The sequence below is a fragment of the Choristoneura fumiferana genome, chromosome 3, assembly GCF_025370935.1.
Source record: "Choristoneura fumiferana chromosome 3, NRCan_CFum_1, whole genome shotgun sequence".
Taxonomy (NCBI): domain Eukaryota; kingdom Metazoa; phylum Arthropoda; class Insecta; order Lepidoptera; family Tortricidae; genus Choristoneura; species Choristoneura fumiferana.
In genome coordinates this window covers 8331593-8349063 of record NC_133474.1, presented here as the reverse complement: position 1 = coordinate 8349063, position 17471 = coordinate 8331593, and the positions used below count along the sequence as shown (strand labels likewise).

The window sequence follows — 17471 nt, the reverse complement described above, 5'->3', positions numbered from 1 at the left end:
AAATATTCAACTTTAAAGTGCAAATTTTCATTAAAATTGAACGTCCCCCCCCCCTCTAAAATCTAAAACGGATATAGCCTTTGACTGTTTTAATTGTGTTGTTACCTACATTATTAGGTAATTTACATGTACCTATCCGAAATCTATTGTTCCCAAGAAAACGTTTACTGTTGCACTTATCTTGCAAACTTTTTATTTATATAAGTAACATTTGCAATCTGTACATACCATAAACAAATCTGTTGCGTGTAGTATGGCGTTTGGAATGAGAAGTCCATTGATAGCTCTCTTCCTCATTAACTAAGTATGTTTTACAGTTTGAGGAGGCTTGCAAACTTAAAACAACACAGAAGTAAGAGATAAGTAGGCTCGGGTAGCTATAAACATTTCTTAGAGTACTACTATGGCACATCGCATGTCGATGATTAATATTTAATTAGGTTCCTAATATCCAAATTTACTGGTTTTATGTACGAGTAATTTACTAGTTTTAGTAGTAGTAATTTACTAGTTGAGGAAGACCTCATTAACTAAGTATGTTTTACAGTTTGAGGGGGCTTGCAAACTTTAAATAACACAGAAGCAAGAGATAAGTAGGCTCGGGTAGCTATAAACATTTCTTAGAGTACTACTATGGCACATCGCATGTCGATGATTAATATTTAATTAGGTTCCTAATATCCAAATTTACTGGTTTTATGTACGAGTAATTGACTAGTTTTTAAAAGCGCTCGTCATGTAAAAAATCCAGTCGTGTTTGTAGAGACTACCTTATCTTATGATATGCCCTAAACACATCCTTAGACTGTGAACGCATATTTTAACCCATAAATGGATCTTAAATACGACGACCGACGACGACGAGGACGGTGCTATGCTCAACTGAAATGACAAGTGGTTGTCCGATCTTTGGCAATTTACGAAACTATAATGAATTTCTTACGTTTAAGAGTAAATGAAGCTTTCCTAATTCCTATGTTATACATATATCATTTAAAAATTTTGGACAAAATTATGCTTATTCATATTTAACAGCTCAGAATAAATAATATCAGGTAGTGTAAAGTATAAAATAAAAAATGTTATACCTTTTTTTCTTTCACTTATACAGTTATTTGATACCTATTACGAAACTTATAAACGTTTTTATCTCTAAAACACTAAGATCTCTATTATACCTCTCCTTTATTATTGTATTGTCTAATTTCTAAATTGTGTATTTTCTCTAGCTCGAACGATTTCGTGGTGATAAGCGTAACGTAACAAATTGTGTACCTAAATTTTTTTTTTTTTTTTCAGGTATGACCGATGTGCAATACAATGAACAGGCTCTTCTGGACCAGCTAATGATCTGTACGGAGTATGTGGACAAAGCGGAGCGATACGAGCTGCTCGGGCCTCTATACCGCCTCATCATACCCATCTACGAACGAAGGAAAGACTATCAAGCCCTTCTCACATGCTACCAACACCTCACCAAAGCTTATGCCAAAGTTATCGAAGTCACCAATTCAGGGAAGCGACTGCTAGGAAGGTTCTACCGAGTGGCTTTCTTCGGCAAGGCACACTTCGGCGAAGACGAGGAAGGCGTAGAGTTTATCTACAAGGAACCTAAACTGACCTCATTGAGCGAAATCTCAGAGAAACTGCAAAACTATTACGAGCATAAATATGGCGCGGAAAACGTGAAAATGATCATGGATTCAGCTCCGGTAAGAAATTTTCTGAGTTTTGCGATAATTTATGTAAATTTAAAGTAATAACCGTAAATTACATGGTAAAATGTGGCGCATTGTTACTTGACGTCTCATACGTAGCCATAGCTAATAAGCAGCTAAGTACATAACATTAAATTCAGCCCATTTCACGGGCGATTATTATGTGAAATTTTAGTTAATTGTGTTATTATAATAATACAAAAACATTTTCTACTCGTGTTTCTCATTGAATTCGATCACGTGGCGAATAGGTACTCGTATCTCAAGTTCTTTGGTGTTTAACGGTTTTTGATCGCCTATCAATCTTCATGATTGATCACATCGTTAGTTTCGTTTACCCGTGCCTTTATGCCCAAAGATTAATACTAGTATGTCAAACGAATTTGTAATCCTATGGTTAAACCGTGGATAGCGATAAAATAAAACTTGTCACGTTAGTTCTGTATGTAAATTGCCAGCCGATAAGAATGGGGTTAATAAAAGCGTGAAGTATTCCACTATCAACATGTTAAATTCTGCACGCTTTTCGTATGTTATTCTTACATATTTATTCTGAAATAGCTATTACTTATGTAGGTACTATTTTACGGGAGTAATGACCGTTATCTTATTATGGACACGCCTCGTAAATCCGTAAATAAATTTAAAGATACGCCTAAGTGGATTCTTAGACAAAATATTTTTTGTACTTATGGAAGCGCCCAGGTGTAATCAGCTCGTTTCAAAAATTTTACTCTTATTCTTCACATTTCAGGTGAACCGGGCAGAACTGGACAGCAAGCTAGCTTACATCCAAGTAACGTGGGTGCGGGCGGCGCCCGAGGGCGTAGCGGCGGCTAGTGCAAGCGGCGAGGGCGCGTTCGAACGTGCGCACAACGTGCGTCGATTCGTGTTCGAGACGCCGTTCACGCGGGACGGCGCCGCGCGCGGGCCCGTGCACCACCAGAGGCTGAGACTCACTAAACTTACAGGTTAATGCTTGACAGTGTCACTCGTAACAACTCTGTCACCAACGTGTTGTCTGTTACTCTAGCCTCGCTTGGTATCTGTTTGTTTACGCGACGTTGATCATGACGAATATCAAATATGGCAAAAGTGCACACGTGCACTAACAGCGGGTAGCGTTGGATGGAAGACATACCTAAGTCACACTTCTTTCACTCGCTCGCTCTCTCCTCTCTGGCCGTTTTAGGGTCTTTTTACGCCAAATTATGTAACGAAAATGTTGTCTCCATGGTTTTGACGCTTGGTCGTTTAGAAAACAAGGAAAGGAACCTAAGTTTTTTCGCCACGTTATAAGTGGCAGCTGAAGTCCAAACCGAATATGCTCTAGACAAATTTCAAGTAAATTAACAGCATTTAATAAATGATGGTAATAACATAAAGTATATTTATTACGGCACGTAGATCGTGATCGATCTCCCGATATTTTGTTGCATGCATCATGATCACAGATCGACTGAAAAATCGCTAAATTGTGATCTGGGAATCAGAGGCTGTAATCGAGAGCTCATTAAAGGTATCGAGAGCTAATCACGGTGATACCGTAACAAATATATCAAATTAAATTCATTTCTATGAGACACTGATATCCTAGCTCGTACGGTTTAAAAGATGAAGATGATGATGTTATCCTGTTATCCCTCACTAGGAATATAGGGCTCGTAGAAGAGTTTTCCATTTGGCTCGATCTTGCGCGGCTTCTTCCAGCTCTTTTCAGCCGAGACCAATTGAGCGAGCCTCCTTCTCAACTGATCGCCTCCACGTGGTCCGAGGACGTCCTGGCCGTCTTCTGCCAGTAGATTGCCAACGGAGACCCTGCTTGGGCAGGTGATCATTCGACCCTCGAAGCGTGTGTCCAATCCATCGCCATTTCCTTGTCAGAACTTTTCGGCTTACTGGCTTCTGGTCAGTCATTTGCCACAGTCTTGCGTTTGAGATAGTTCGAGTTAAAAAGATAATCATCGATTAAATTTAATGGGTGATAGCATCCTTATTTATTTATTTATTTTTAAATTTCCATTAGCTTTTTAAATTTCTTTAGCAAAAGGTGAAAGAAGTGGTTTTTTTTTTTCATTTTATAATCTTTTTCTGTTTGTTTGTGTTTTTTCGGCCATCGGAAGTATTTTATGTCACTTTGACGTCCTACGTAATGAATAGTAATGACTAATATGGATAAGTCGGTGTTGTTCAAAATAAAACCACACATTCTTTAAAAATTAACTGAATTTAATTTGTTATAGTAAATAATCATTATTTTTTTCTATGTTTAATATTGTCAATCGATTTTTTTTAACATTAAGGATCCAAAAATGTATTCCACATTTTGTACATAGGACTAAGCCTTTTGATTCGTATATCAGATCCGGTTGATCCTTTAACCTTAAATGGTAAATTCGTGAGACATATTTTACCAGTGTTCAATTGATTTGATGTATAAAATAATGATAGGAACGTCAATGAGACAAGTACAAGACATGAGTTGACGTAAACTATTAGTTCGATACCCAAGTAACACAGAAAGCATTTTAACGAACAAATAGTAAACTAATGTGGAACTTAAAGTCCGTATAACCTCTTATATGAGTTCACAGAGCATCTTGGAGCTTTATATTGGCATTTCAAAAACATTATGATGCTTTAAGCTATATAACGGCTGGACAATGGCATATCTAAATGCTTTTGTAAAGCCTTTAGTTTTAGTGCAGTAAACCGCAACGCAGCTGTGCAGCTTTAAGCTGTTTTAAGTTCTGTATGACCTATAATAGCATTTTTAAGTAGTAAAACAATGCCCAATGCTACTTAATAGCATAAATTTGTACCATTATACTGCACCAAAAATCCGTTATACAGCTTTGAGCTGTTTTAGTGCCTTTTGTTATGTAAAAGCACTTTTAAGTGGTAAGTAAAAGTCTAGTACTGCTGAACAGCATGAACGTGAATCAATGTAATGCTGGTTTTTAAGGATTCCGGAGCCAAAATGGCTAAAACGGAACCCTTATAGTTTCGTCAACTCCGTCTATCTGTCTGTCCGTCCGTATGTCACAGGTATTTTACTCGAAAACTACAAGATGTATATCAATAAAATTTGTAGTACAGATGTCTTGTAACAATAATGAACACCTATGTAAAACGCATGACCATACAATAAATTATTTGATATTTGATTTGATATTTGAAAAGCCGCTATTTAGTTTTGTAGTTAAATTACAAAAATAAATATTTAACGTAACAGAATTTGGAAGAAAAAAATTGTAACTCGCATCAACGTGTGGCACATAGTTGGACAGCTCTTTTGAAAAGATAGTAAGGTTTCTCTAAGATTTTTTTGATTAAGTCATGATTTCCGGAAATAATCGCTCCCAAAGTAGCAAAAATTGTGTGTCCCCCCCGCTCTATCTTGTAAACCGTTTGTCCAAAAAATATGGAAAGGTAACGCTCAATAAATACTTTCAACGAAAATTGGTTTCGACATGATCGGATATACCGTTTTTGAGTTATTGCCGAAAAACTGCGCTTCTCAAGAAAAGGACGTAAGTGCCGTGAAGATACGCTCTTTTTCTGGTAATAGATTTTAAGATTGTAGTAAGTGTTTTCATCGTGTTATAACGCACATAATATTACTTGTTTTTTTTTCGTAATGGCTACGGAACCCTATCTTGGGCGTGTCCGACACGCTCTTGGCCGTTTTTTTAAAGATCAATTAATTCTCTTTGTACAGCTAACAGCTCTTTAATCAAAATACACGTGAGTTACTGTAATGCGTAAAGCTGTATTTACATACATTTTACTGTATTTTTAAAACCATTATTCGGCCACATTGGCAAGCAAATTAACAATTAAAGCATTTTTGTGGTGAAAGTAATAGATATTTCTGTATATTATTAATTCAACTGTGTGTTGCCTAACCGTGTGTGTATGTATAACGCGTAACCAATAAAATGAAAGGACCAAAGCAATATTGAAAAAAAAAACTATTTATTTTAGGAATTCTTCAACGCCAGTTCAGAAAGCCTTTTTATCAACTCTTGGCAAACGGATTCAAGTTCTACAAAAATTCAGAATAGTAGATTGATAACCAAGGGTGGAAAGTGACCCATTTCACCCGAGATATTTCTGGCGCTCGTACGATAATACGACAATAGTTCTAAGGGAAATGGATAATTTCACCCGAGTTAGACATTTTACTTTTCATTTCGACTGTGAGGAAAGTAAAATACTACAAAAAAATGAGAATAATAATAAATTGAATTTGACGGTACCTTTACGGCTGGCCACTTGCCACGGCCGACTATAAAAAAAATCGAGTTGGTCACGACCAAGGAGCTTATATACCTACAAAAGTGGAGGTTGAACGCCGAACGAACAAGTTTGACCTTTATTACCAGGGGTCGGACAAAAAGTGCGGATGACGTAAAAATGACGCAATCTTGCACACAAGATGATGTTTTTATTTAAACTTCGGTGTGACATGTAGTAACAAAATAGCATTAATGAAGTAACAAAATAATCGTAAATAAATCAATGGAATTCAGTGAATAAAATAAATTTCATATCGTTTAATAAAGAGGTTGATAAATGATGTGATAATTGTTTATGAAAATCAAAAATACTATTTGAAATCATCCTATAAGTGTTTGACGTCATCGGCACTTTTTGTCCGACCCCTTGTTTATTACTTATTTATATATTCCATCTCTTTCTTTCACATTTCACGAATGACTTCTATCTCTTTCTTAATCTAACTAAAGAAAGAGATGGAATATGTTCGTAACGTAATAAAGATCAAATTTCTTGTTTCAAAGGGATGTTCGGCGTTCAACCTCTAGTGTTGTATATAAGCTCCTTGGTCACGACGTGCATCTAGATGGCCATGCCGAAACGTGAAAAAATAGTGTCATTGACATGATTCAATTATCTTCAACTCCGTGGCTAATCGGGTAAATTTTTACCTATGACGCCATTGTAATATTGAGGCCCCAGTAAAGTATTACTATCAAATTTTTCATACGTTTCGTCGTCCATTAATATGCATCGGGATTTGTCCTGCAGCAAAATGTTGTACATGTTGTGACACCTTTTTTTGGACCGTATTTGCTGCTCGGCACTTCTTTTTGGCATTTTTTGTTTCTTGTAGGTTCGTATATTATTTCTCTTCTTGTTATTTTGTACTGTGCCGCCGCTAACTCGCTCTTTCTTAGCAATATCGCGAACAGACATGTATTTTTTCGATGTTAGCAGCCTCAGCACATTTTCTTCGACTTTTGGATTTGCTGGGCCTCATCTGTGCCGTGATTTTGGGTAATCTTTTCAAGCGTATGATACTCTCCAAAATTTTTAATGATTTAGTATACAGTTGACTTCATCATCATCATCATCATACCAGCCTATATACATCCCACTGCAGGGCACAGGCCTCCCCTCAGAATGAGAGGGCTTGGGCCATAGTTCCCTCGCGGGCCCAGTGCGGATTGGGAACTTCACACACACCATTGAATTGCTTCGCAGGTTTGTGCAGGTTTCCTAACGATGTTTTCCTTCACCGCAAAGCTCATGGTAAATTTCAAATGTAACTCCGCACATGAATTTCGAAAAACTCAGAGGTGCGAGCCGGGGTTTAAACCCACGACCCTCTGCTTGAGAGACAGCTGACTTGGAATATTTAAATATTTTTGCAATTTTCCGTAGTGAATATTGGCCTGTGCACCATTTTTGCAGCATCAATTTGCGATTTGCCATTTTAATTCGGTCCATTGTGAAATATATTTGGTAGTTAACGGAAATAACAAAACTATTGAGAGACAGACTATTGGTAAAATCATAAATAACAACTGTTTATAGAAATAGTGTGAAAGTCGAAGTATAAGCTAAGTAGGTTTAAGCATGTCCGCTTAGTAAATTGAACAGTCCTTATAATGCGTCTGTAATGCAATTAAGGAACTATTGTGAACCTGTTTAGGATCTAAAGCCGTATAATTTGTGCCCAAATAAGCATTACAGTAGCATGCTACTATAGAACTAACTCAAAATGCGCAAACGCTACATAAATGCAGTAAACCGGCCGTTATACTGCGTTGATGAACATATCACATCACATCATCAAGCACAGGCCACTTATAATTATCTACCCAAGTTGTTACTTGTGTAAGGTGTTACTTGGGTAGATAATTATAAGTGGCCTATGCTTCATAATCATATCATAGGTAATAGAAATGTTAAAACCTTGATAGTACCAACTCAATAAAAAAACATACATTATTAGTAGGTAAAAAAATTGTGCAAGAAATTAAATAGTCATGTCCATGTAATTATTTCGTCATCAAATTGACATAAAATGCTTCCGATGGCCGGTCACTGGTTATGTGTCATGTCATTAATCTTAGACCATTACACCAACTACAGAGGCCAATGACCAGCAGAAATCTAGTCTTCGAAAAGTAATGATAATTTATGACCGATGATTACACTCATTCATTGGAGTGATTGTGACTGTTATTTGAGCTGAAGTTTTTGCTAATTTTGCTGTTCGTTTTGTGTGGCTACGAAAATGAAATGCATCACAAAAACATTTTGTATATTATATGTTCGCTGATTCGCCCCTTGCCTCCTCTAGAAACATTTTTTTTTGGTCAGAAATTATCGTGGAAGCATTAATTCAAAGGGTTTAATGCTTTTAAGCCAGAAAATCAAATGATATCATACACTGCAATAATAAAATACAATACAGCACATGTATGTCAGCTGTCGCTGCGTTGGAAAGCATTTTTTCCAGTCAAAGTCAAAAGTTTATTCAATTTAGGCTATAACAAGCACTTATGAATGTCAAAAAAAAATCTACCACCGGTTCGGAAAAACCTCTGTTGAGAAGAATCCGGGAAGAAACTCAACGAGGTATATATTTTTTTAAACAGATTTACAATATTATTAAATGATATCTATACATCACAAGTATTCAACACAACTTCATTTTAACACAGTAGGTTCGCTATTTTTGAAGTAAGGGATCGCCAATGCGGATCGGAATTATTTCCAAATATCCCTCTGTCCATGATATAATCATTAACTTTATAATATGCCTTAGATATTAATGTCTTCTTGACAGATCTGAATTTTGTATCCGTTTCATTGGTAATATTTTTTAGAATTTTATTATAAAAACGTATGCAATTTCCCAGAAACGGTTTTAGCCAGTCTGTAAGATGGAACTTTAAGCTTCCCTGTGTTTCTACTGGCTTATCGACGTTAGTGGGAAAATCACATATGTTCTTCCTAACATACATGATTATTTCAAAAACATAAAGCGACGGCAGGGTTAGGATACCTGTTTCCTTAAAAAAAAGTTCCACTTGCTTTGTGACTATATCATGTATCTTATAAGATCATTGCCTACAACCGAACTCAAAGTTTCCATCTGAATTATTTTTAACCGTCTACAATATCTTCCTAGAACGAGACTTGTCTATTTTCAGCTGAAAACTGGTTCCCATATGTGAAGCGACGGGTACCAGTGATCGAGACCCAAGTGGAGGAGAAGAGCCCTATCGAGGTAGCCGTGTCCGAAATGGAAAGCCAAGTGGTCGAGCTCACCGAAATCGTCAACGCTAAATCACCGGATATAAAGAAACTTCAGCTCAGGTACAGTACCCGGCCATAATCAATGTGTGGCCCAGAACCGGGCATAATATTAAAAACAGTGGCTCTATAGATCACCGGTAATTGGATCATCATGGTCCGACTTAATTAAAATCAAAAGTTAACTTTTTTTTTTTTACTAAAAATCCTAATTGTAAATTCAATGTACGCCATCCTAAATCCCAGCTGACGTCGCCTGTCACGCTACAAATATCAAACATTTTGCTTTACATTGCTTCTTCGAATAAGCTTGAAAGTGTAATAAAAATGAAAAAACAAATTATTTTTAAAAGTCGCTGAACTAATGTTGTTCAGTTTAACGAGTACGATCTACGTATTAATTATTTGCCCGTGTTACAGACCACACACGGAAGATTGCACATCGGTCTTTGGAAAGAGACTCGGCTATTATAATTTCGGCTTCGTAGAGCGTTGTCACACACTACTTATGTGACTTTTGTCAGTCGTTGTACAAGTACAATAGAGTATGGACGCATTTAGATGAAAATATATATAAAGAGTTGTTGAAACCCCCCAAAACTTAAATTGTACGATGTCATCTTTAGGACAAAGAGGGAACTATCCTTTTCACTTCTCATGCTCTAAAAGTAGGTTAATATAGCCTTATGAGGCGGGAGTAAAGTGAGTAATTTAGTCCCTAAGGAGTAAAAGTATTATTTTTTTAATTTACTTTGAGTGACTTAGATAAACTCAAACAGCCAGTACTTGCTTAGTTTGTTTTTGGCATATAATAAGATTGTGTGTGGGCCATTTTCATGACGAAAATGTTACGTTCTTAGTCTACGTGGTCTTAGTTCTATGCTTTTTCCGCATAGAAAAAGAAGAGAGAATAAAAAAAGAAGGTGGCGCCATTCTATTTATTCCAGGTTGTGTATGGACCATTTCGCCAAAAAAATACTGCGAAAATTGTTGTAGAGCGTAAATCATAAACAATTAAATTAAAATGATTATTCTCACATGTCGTCAAGTGATAGTGAAAATTATGATGTCGAGCAAAGAGCAAAAGACATAATTGATAATATTTTGCCGCCGAAATCTAGGAAGATTTATTTAAAAACCTATGAAAGTTTTATGGACTGGAGGAATAAGAAACGCATTAATTCTTTTAGAGAAAGCGTTTTCTCGCACACGAAGTGAAAAATAGAATTTTCATCTGGAGACTAAAAGTCAATATAAACTCTCGGATAAATAGACATCCTCGCTAAAGCAAGCTCGGGTGGCTAACCACCTCGGGTATATATTGGCTTCCCTCGATAAAAAATATACTATTTTGTAGTAGTTACAACAGCTCTCTATAGATATCCAAAGTTTACATGTCATTAATTTGACGTAAACTAATTAATTTCTTAAAGGTGCAGTAATTATTTGATATAAAAAACGTCACTTAATAAAATAATTAGGTACTTAATAATTAAATTAGGTGCATCAAATTGAACGAATTAATCTGCCGTTCCCCAAATCTATATTTTTTTTTTGTATATCACGAATCGATAGATAACATAAAATTAAATTTTATAAAATTGTGACAATATTTAAATGAAAACTAAAATACGACACTAAAGCTACCTTCACTTTGACCGCCGTTGTAATAATTTGTTTCAGATTACAAGGCAGTATATGCGTTCAAGTAAACGCTGGGCCACTGGCGTACGCTAACGCTTTCTTGGACCCAACGTTGGCTCCAATGTATCCTGACGACTTGGTGGATAAACTTAAAGCAACCTTCAAGTGAGTGTACATTTTGTTATTGAATCAGGCTTATCTACATTAGGCTTATTATCTGCATCTTATATTACAAATATTTATGTGTATTATTTCTTGATAACATTATTTGGAATCGCCTTGACCTTCTTTTTAATTAGTCGCACATTATAACAACTATTTACAATGCCACAACGTTTTATTCATCCGAATGTAAAGTATTTAATTAAGTACAGTATATTTTTTAACATCCTCTTTACCTACTCCTCCGCCCCGCTACACTCATCTACGACTGCTAAGTATGTATGTACATACTCATATGTAGTATGTATGTATGTATGTATGTGCGACTCAAATATGTATGTTATCATTGTGATGCAGAACTGGCCCTCCTCCACTTTTACATAAATCGACAACTATGCTACACAGACAGTGATAGATGTATCACAAATACAACACATAAATCTAACGCCTATTTAACTCTTTACAAGTACAGTACCCAATGGGGAATGAATGAAAATTTTAGAAACGCCTGAATTTTTTTTCTCTATAGGAATAACCTTTCTGATCAACAGAGAAAAAAATATCAGACTTTTAAGTAGCATCAATTAATTTTAAAAAATAAAAGAGTTTTCTTTACCGCCAAATTACGACAGTCCGGTCGGTTACGGGTTGTTCCATAGTCCAGAATAAAAAGCATTAAAAAAGAATTTATGTGTCTGACTCGATTGTTTTGACAGGTGACACTCTTTACCTGCTCGGATAATACCGACCCTGTTTTTCATCTACACACCCATAGAAGCTCATGTCAGTTTCTATGGGCGTGTACATGAAAAACAGGGTTGGTATTTCCATGTCAGTATTATTCGGCGCGGTAAAGAGTGTCACCGTTCAAAACGATCGAGTCAAAGACACATAAATTCTTTTTTAATGTTTTTTATTCTGGACTATGGTAACCCGTAACCGACCGGACTGTCGTAATTTGGCGGTAAAGAAAACTTTCATTATTTAAAATTAATTGATGCTACTTAAAAATCTGTTTTTTTTTTCTGTTAATTATAAAGGTTATTCCTATTGATATAAAAACTTTCAAGCGTTTCTAAATTTTTAAGACATTCCCCATTGTTGACAAACAAAATGACCTATCAACATTCCACAACATTATTCCCTCGACTAGCATATTTTTTTTTTTCAGAGAATTCCTGACAGTCTGCCACGCGGCGCTACAACTGAATGCCAAACTCATCAGCTCCGACCAAGTGACGTATCACGAAGCTTTAGAAGCGAACTACTTGAAACTTAGTGATTCGCTCTCTGATATACTGGGTCAACCTTTACATGATATACTTGTGAATGGGAACCTGAGTACCACCGTCACTGGTGTTGAACTTGAGTCTAGCAACGCTTGAGCAGGATATTTACTGGCCAGTACTATTTAACCTTTACTCGCCAATAGTGCAATAGCGACCTACATATTTGCATGTGTACGCTGTGTCTGAGACGCTTTTGGCTTTATAAGGTTAAAGACCTATTTGGCTGAGTGTTCTAATGGATTCGTCATAGCGTATTATAGAGTAGTATAGCGCTCTTTATTTTAGGCGCCAACTGCCTTCAATCGATCGAGTCCTGGCGCGCAATGAAGGTCGGACTGGCGGCTAAGGACTAGAATTAGGGGAAGGGGAGGGGGGTTATGCTGCCCTCCAATCGAACCCTAAAAACAGAGTGATACTTATAATTTTATACGAAAAATGCGGCAAAGGTCAAAGGCCAGATCAACACGATTTGCCAAGCGTGGCCAGTTTTTAACTTTCAAAAAAAGGAGGAGGTTATCAATTCGGTTGTATTTTTAAATAATGTTTCGAGTTGATCGTAGTCCAAATTATATTTAATATTCATTATTTATTAATTTATTCTAGCGGCTGGAATAAGCGACGTTGTCGGTTATCCGATTGCATTAAATATTACATTTTTATTATTATGATAATGGTCTCTCAAAATTTTATTCTTGGTATATGATGGTAGATAGAATATTCTAGTTTTTTTCTGTATGTCTGTAAATTACTTCCGTATTATGTATGTTGTTCAGTTTATTATATAATTTATGGCGTTATGTATTAATTTACAGTATTTTTTTATTTCAACCAGCTAATATTATATCGAACAAACTTTTTTTTTTCAATTTGTTGTCAATTAAAGGTTCCATCCAGGCCTTATACTTGATGGTTATTAAAGGTTTCACAAAATCGTCAAGATTTTAAGCACCGACTGTGAGATGGCTATCGCAAAATCCTTCGACAAATTTGTCCAAATGTAACGTAGAACTGTAGCAATACTACACTTGTTTATAATAAATGAAATTGGTACGTTTCTAAAAAGTGCCATGACTCCATTCCATAGTAGGTATCTCGAACTAGTATTTTGCAACCTTTTATATAAATTCGAAGTAAAGTTTTCGCACAAAAAAGGGCTAAGCTCTGGTAGTGGAATTGTAGCTAATAAGTTTGTAATATGTTCTTAAGTTGCTGATAAACTTCCGAATTCACTTGTAATGAGCATTCTAGCAAATTTTACATTACAGGTAAAAACTCACAAAATAAACAGGAGCGTATTAGCGAGCATTCAAGCAAAACGATGGAAAATTTGCTTCGAGCTTTTTGCGGAGCATCCGTCAAACAATAATAAAATTTATGACGAGCATTTACCACCGCGTTTCCTAGAATTATCGTGTAAACGTTCGCAGCAATGTTTGGCTTTATGCTTGGCCTCCGTTCGTTGTTCAGTTCGGCAAACTTAAAAACGGCGATTGGTCGATGTTCTGTTACAAGTGAATGCTTAAGTTTATTAACACCTGTATTTTAACAGAAGTCTTTGAAAATCCAAGGCCCCTGGAAAATAACATAAACTGGCCATCCATAACAAATAAATAAGCGAAATTCACAAATACCATGTAAAAAACCACCTACTTGCTGTGATAAGTACACTCAAAAGACGAAAAAATATGTCAATCTTCATGCTGTACAATTTGGATGAAGTTAATTAATCCTTAAGTGTAAGTATTCCATTTAGTCAAGTCTCAAGATCTGAACTTATTGCGATTTTTTACTCATTTCATTACTAAGACTCCTCGGGACTCGATCACGCCTATTAGTCTAGGTACTCGTGACCAGACCACGGTTGTTGCTATACAGCCAAAACATTGCATTGAGGTAATTAATTTAATATATATGTTGTCTGATTGGGTCCCACGAGTCTTACTGTTTTACTCGAATTAGATAAACAATCTTTGTTACAATTAAAATACGTAATGTATAATAGCTTGGGTTTCTTTCGTAACATTTCATTTAATGAGGAATATTAGCAGTCTACCTCGTTGTTTCCAGTTTAGTTTTAAAATAGTTTATCTTTTGGAAGCGGGTTTGGTAAGTATGGCAAGAGCAAAACAGGAACAAAAGGCATTTGCACAGTCAAGCTTAACCTTGTATTATTGTTTACTGCGAAATAGTACTAACTTGCTTGACTGTCATTCAATGTAAAAAAAGTTAAGGAGGGAGTCAAAGAAGCCTGTATTTGTAGAAATATGTGTGAAGTCTATTTTCAATATAATAAATCGAACAGTATAGTATCAATGACATAATCAATTAAATGTGTGTAACGTTTTTTATGGGCTAGTTTTACACAAAGATTTATGTGCGTTTAATTTATTTTCGTTAATAACTTAAGGCTGACTCAGTTCATGGATACTTGGTTTATTAGTTAAGTTTGCCTGATTGTTAATTACATATTTAGTTTCTCACAATAAGCTACCAGGTTTTAGGATTAAACATGCTTGGGAGATTTCTTCTTATTCCGTGGAAAGGAAAATGTGCTCAAGCAACATTCTTTTGAGTTTAACTTCATGCGATCAACTAAGTGTTCATCGCAATTATTAAGATCAGGATCAGAATTTCGGTAAACTTCGTTTTTATTTATTTACCTATATTTTTTGTTTTTTTTTTTTGTTTTATAGGTCTTAGTAATAAAAAGCATGCATTTCTTATTACGAAAATTTGAGGTTGATAACCCTCCATTTCAATTCACTTTTGTTTTAGAAATTTCTGACTAAAAATTAAAAAAATGCTGACTGAGCCATTTCTCCTTTTACGTCCGTTACGTATGATCCATTCCATGTTATGTCTATTTTTTATATAACCCATGGTTACAAACAAAAATAATTGTAATTTCAAAATTGAAAGGGCTCATCAACTTTTAACGCAACATTATTGCTTAGGGCAGGCCGTCTCAACCGGGAACAAGAGAGCACGCCCCCTTAGGGGGGCGTAGATAAATTTGGGGGGGGGGGCTTAATAGGTACGCTTGTATTTCTAGGTAAATTAACTATTCCGAATTGCTGTTCAATCACAAAAAATGTGTTTTTTATTTTTGTTGAAAGTTAAGGAAGGGGGCATGAAAATATTATTTTTGGTTCGGGGAGGCTCGGTGAAATAAAGGTTGGGAAGCCCTGGCTTAGGGTGTTAAAGGTTGTTGCAGATATTTCTGTTAACCTTCACTGCTCCCATTGCGTCTGATAACAGCCCTACAATTGACTACAAAGACATATAAGTATGTACAAAGGCGAACTTATGTACTACATACATCTACATGTATGTAGGTATCTACTTTTCATCTTATTGCATAGTTGATAATAAGGTGAAAAAATGGTTACATCTTTTTGCAGTCGACTAACGGAAAATTTTGTACCTACATTGGTACGGTTTTACCAATGGACACAAAAATAAAAACCAGAACGCATTAAGTCAAAGGTATCCGTTAAGCACTGACTTCCATCAAGACTAAAGGACTAAACAGATAGGTACTTTATTGCGTTCTGGCTTTTCATTTTTTTTTTATAACAGTGGTATCTACACGACAGCCTGACAGGTAAAACCGTCCATAGGTAGGAACAGCACTTTCACTTTCCCCTATCCTTCATTTTTTTTTCAGGTTTAGTTTTTTTTTATAAAAGTACTTTACAATACGAAATTGCTACAAAATAAGATGTACTTAAGTGGAAATTATATTATTAACTTTTGTTTTGCATATTAATTATTTATTTATTTATCTGTTACCTACAATAAATCCCTCCGTTATTAAATGACTATCAAATTATCTCTTAACATTAGGTCAGTGGCGTAGCGTAGTTGGGGCGGAGTGGAGGGGGGGCGGTCCGCCCCGGACGGCACATTTAGGGGGCGGCAAAATACCATAAAAAAATTATGTTGTGTGTAAAGTTCCCAATCCGCACTGGGCCCAAATGTTCTCATTCTGAGAGGAGGACTGTGCCCAGCAGTGGGACGTGTATAGGCTGGGATGATGAGGTTAATTCCATAAAAAAAATGTCGCACATACGATTCGGACCGATTAGAATGAGTATAAATAAGAGGGCGGCAAATTTTTCTTCCGCCCCGGGCGGCTGATACCCACGCTACGCCACTGCATTAGGTACTACGTTATAATTATGCACAAAATGTTTATGACTTGTATCTTCATAAAGTATTCTGAATTTTACTGTTTTAATACATTTTATAAAATGGACAAGCGTTTTATTTATTTTACAACAATCAAGCCTTTAATATGAAAAACTCCTTTTTACTTATGCTGGGCCCAGTTAGTGTGTGAAGATAGATTATGAATATTTACAAAAGTCTGTGAAAGTGAAGAATAGTGGGCTGTTCTAGCTAGCTTGCTATCCAGAGATTATTTGTGCATATGTTCTTCAAATAATGTCTGGATCAAGGGAAACTCGCCTGGGATCATAATCATAACTATTTACTTATACTCCTATTGTTTTATTCTAACTGTATATTTGGGTTTATAAAAAGATTGTGAATGGAATCACCAGTGCACGCACGTTAAGCCGCGTCCACACCGGGCCAGCGAGTGGGTTCGTTGGTCCTGTGTGGACGGGTTAGCGAACGCCAATGATCGATCGTCGGCGTTCGCCGGCAATCCGGAGCGTTGCGGTAACATCAAAGCATGTTAAGTTTGTACCTACTATTACTCATTCTGTGATGTTAGTTAAGTTACTATATTTTCTGTCCTTCTAATGAAATGAAATGATTCATAGTGAAAAAGTTATTGTAGGTCATCAAATCTTAGACACAAACAAATAAAGGAAACGGTACATATTATCAGGCTATCCCCACTCGGTCAAGGCCGCGCGGTAATACCGATCTCTAAAGGTGATTTTCCACCGGCGAGGCGAGACGAGAATTGAAATTTGTATGGCGGAGCCCGCGGCGGGCGCGCGAGAATGCATACAAATTTCAATTCTCGTCTCGCCTCGCCGGTGGAAAATCACCATTATGGTGGTAATTAAATTGTATGCATTCTCGCGCGCCCGCCGCTGGCACCGCCATACAA

General features: G+C 36.2%; 1 protein-coding gene across 2 annotated transcripts in view; it reads left to right on the top strand.

Annotated features, from left to right (window-relative positions):
- Ziz (dedicator of cytokinesis protein Ziz) overlaps positions 1 to 16646 on the top strand; it is a 99911-nt gene extending 83265 nt beyond the window's left edge. For both annotated transcript variants that reach the window (XM_074085412.1, XM_074085410.1), the window contains exons 30-34: positions 1300 to 1712; positions 2473 to 2689; positions 9188 to 9353; positions 10974 to 11099; positions 12268 to 16646. In XM_074085412.1, the coding sequence (XP_073941513.1) occupies positions 1300 to 1712; positions 2473 to 2689; positions 9188 to 9353; positions 10974 to 11099; positions 12268 to 12481 (1136 nt within the window). In that variant the 3' untranslated portion in view covers positions 12482 to 16646. The remainder of the gene's footprint in view (positions 1 to 1299; positions 1713 to 2472; positions 2690 to 9187; positions 9354 to 10973; positions 11100 to 12267) is intronic.
- The last annotated feature ends 825 nt before the right edge of the window (positions 16647 to 17471 follow it).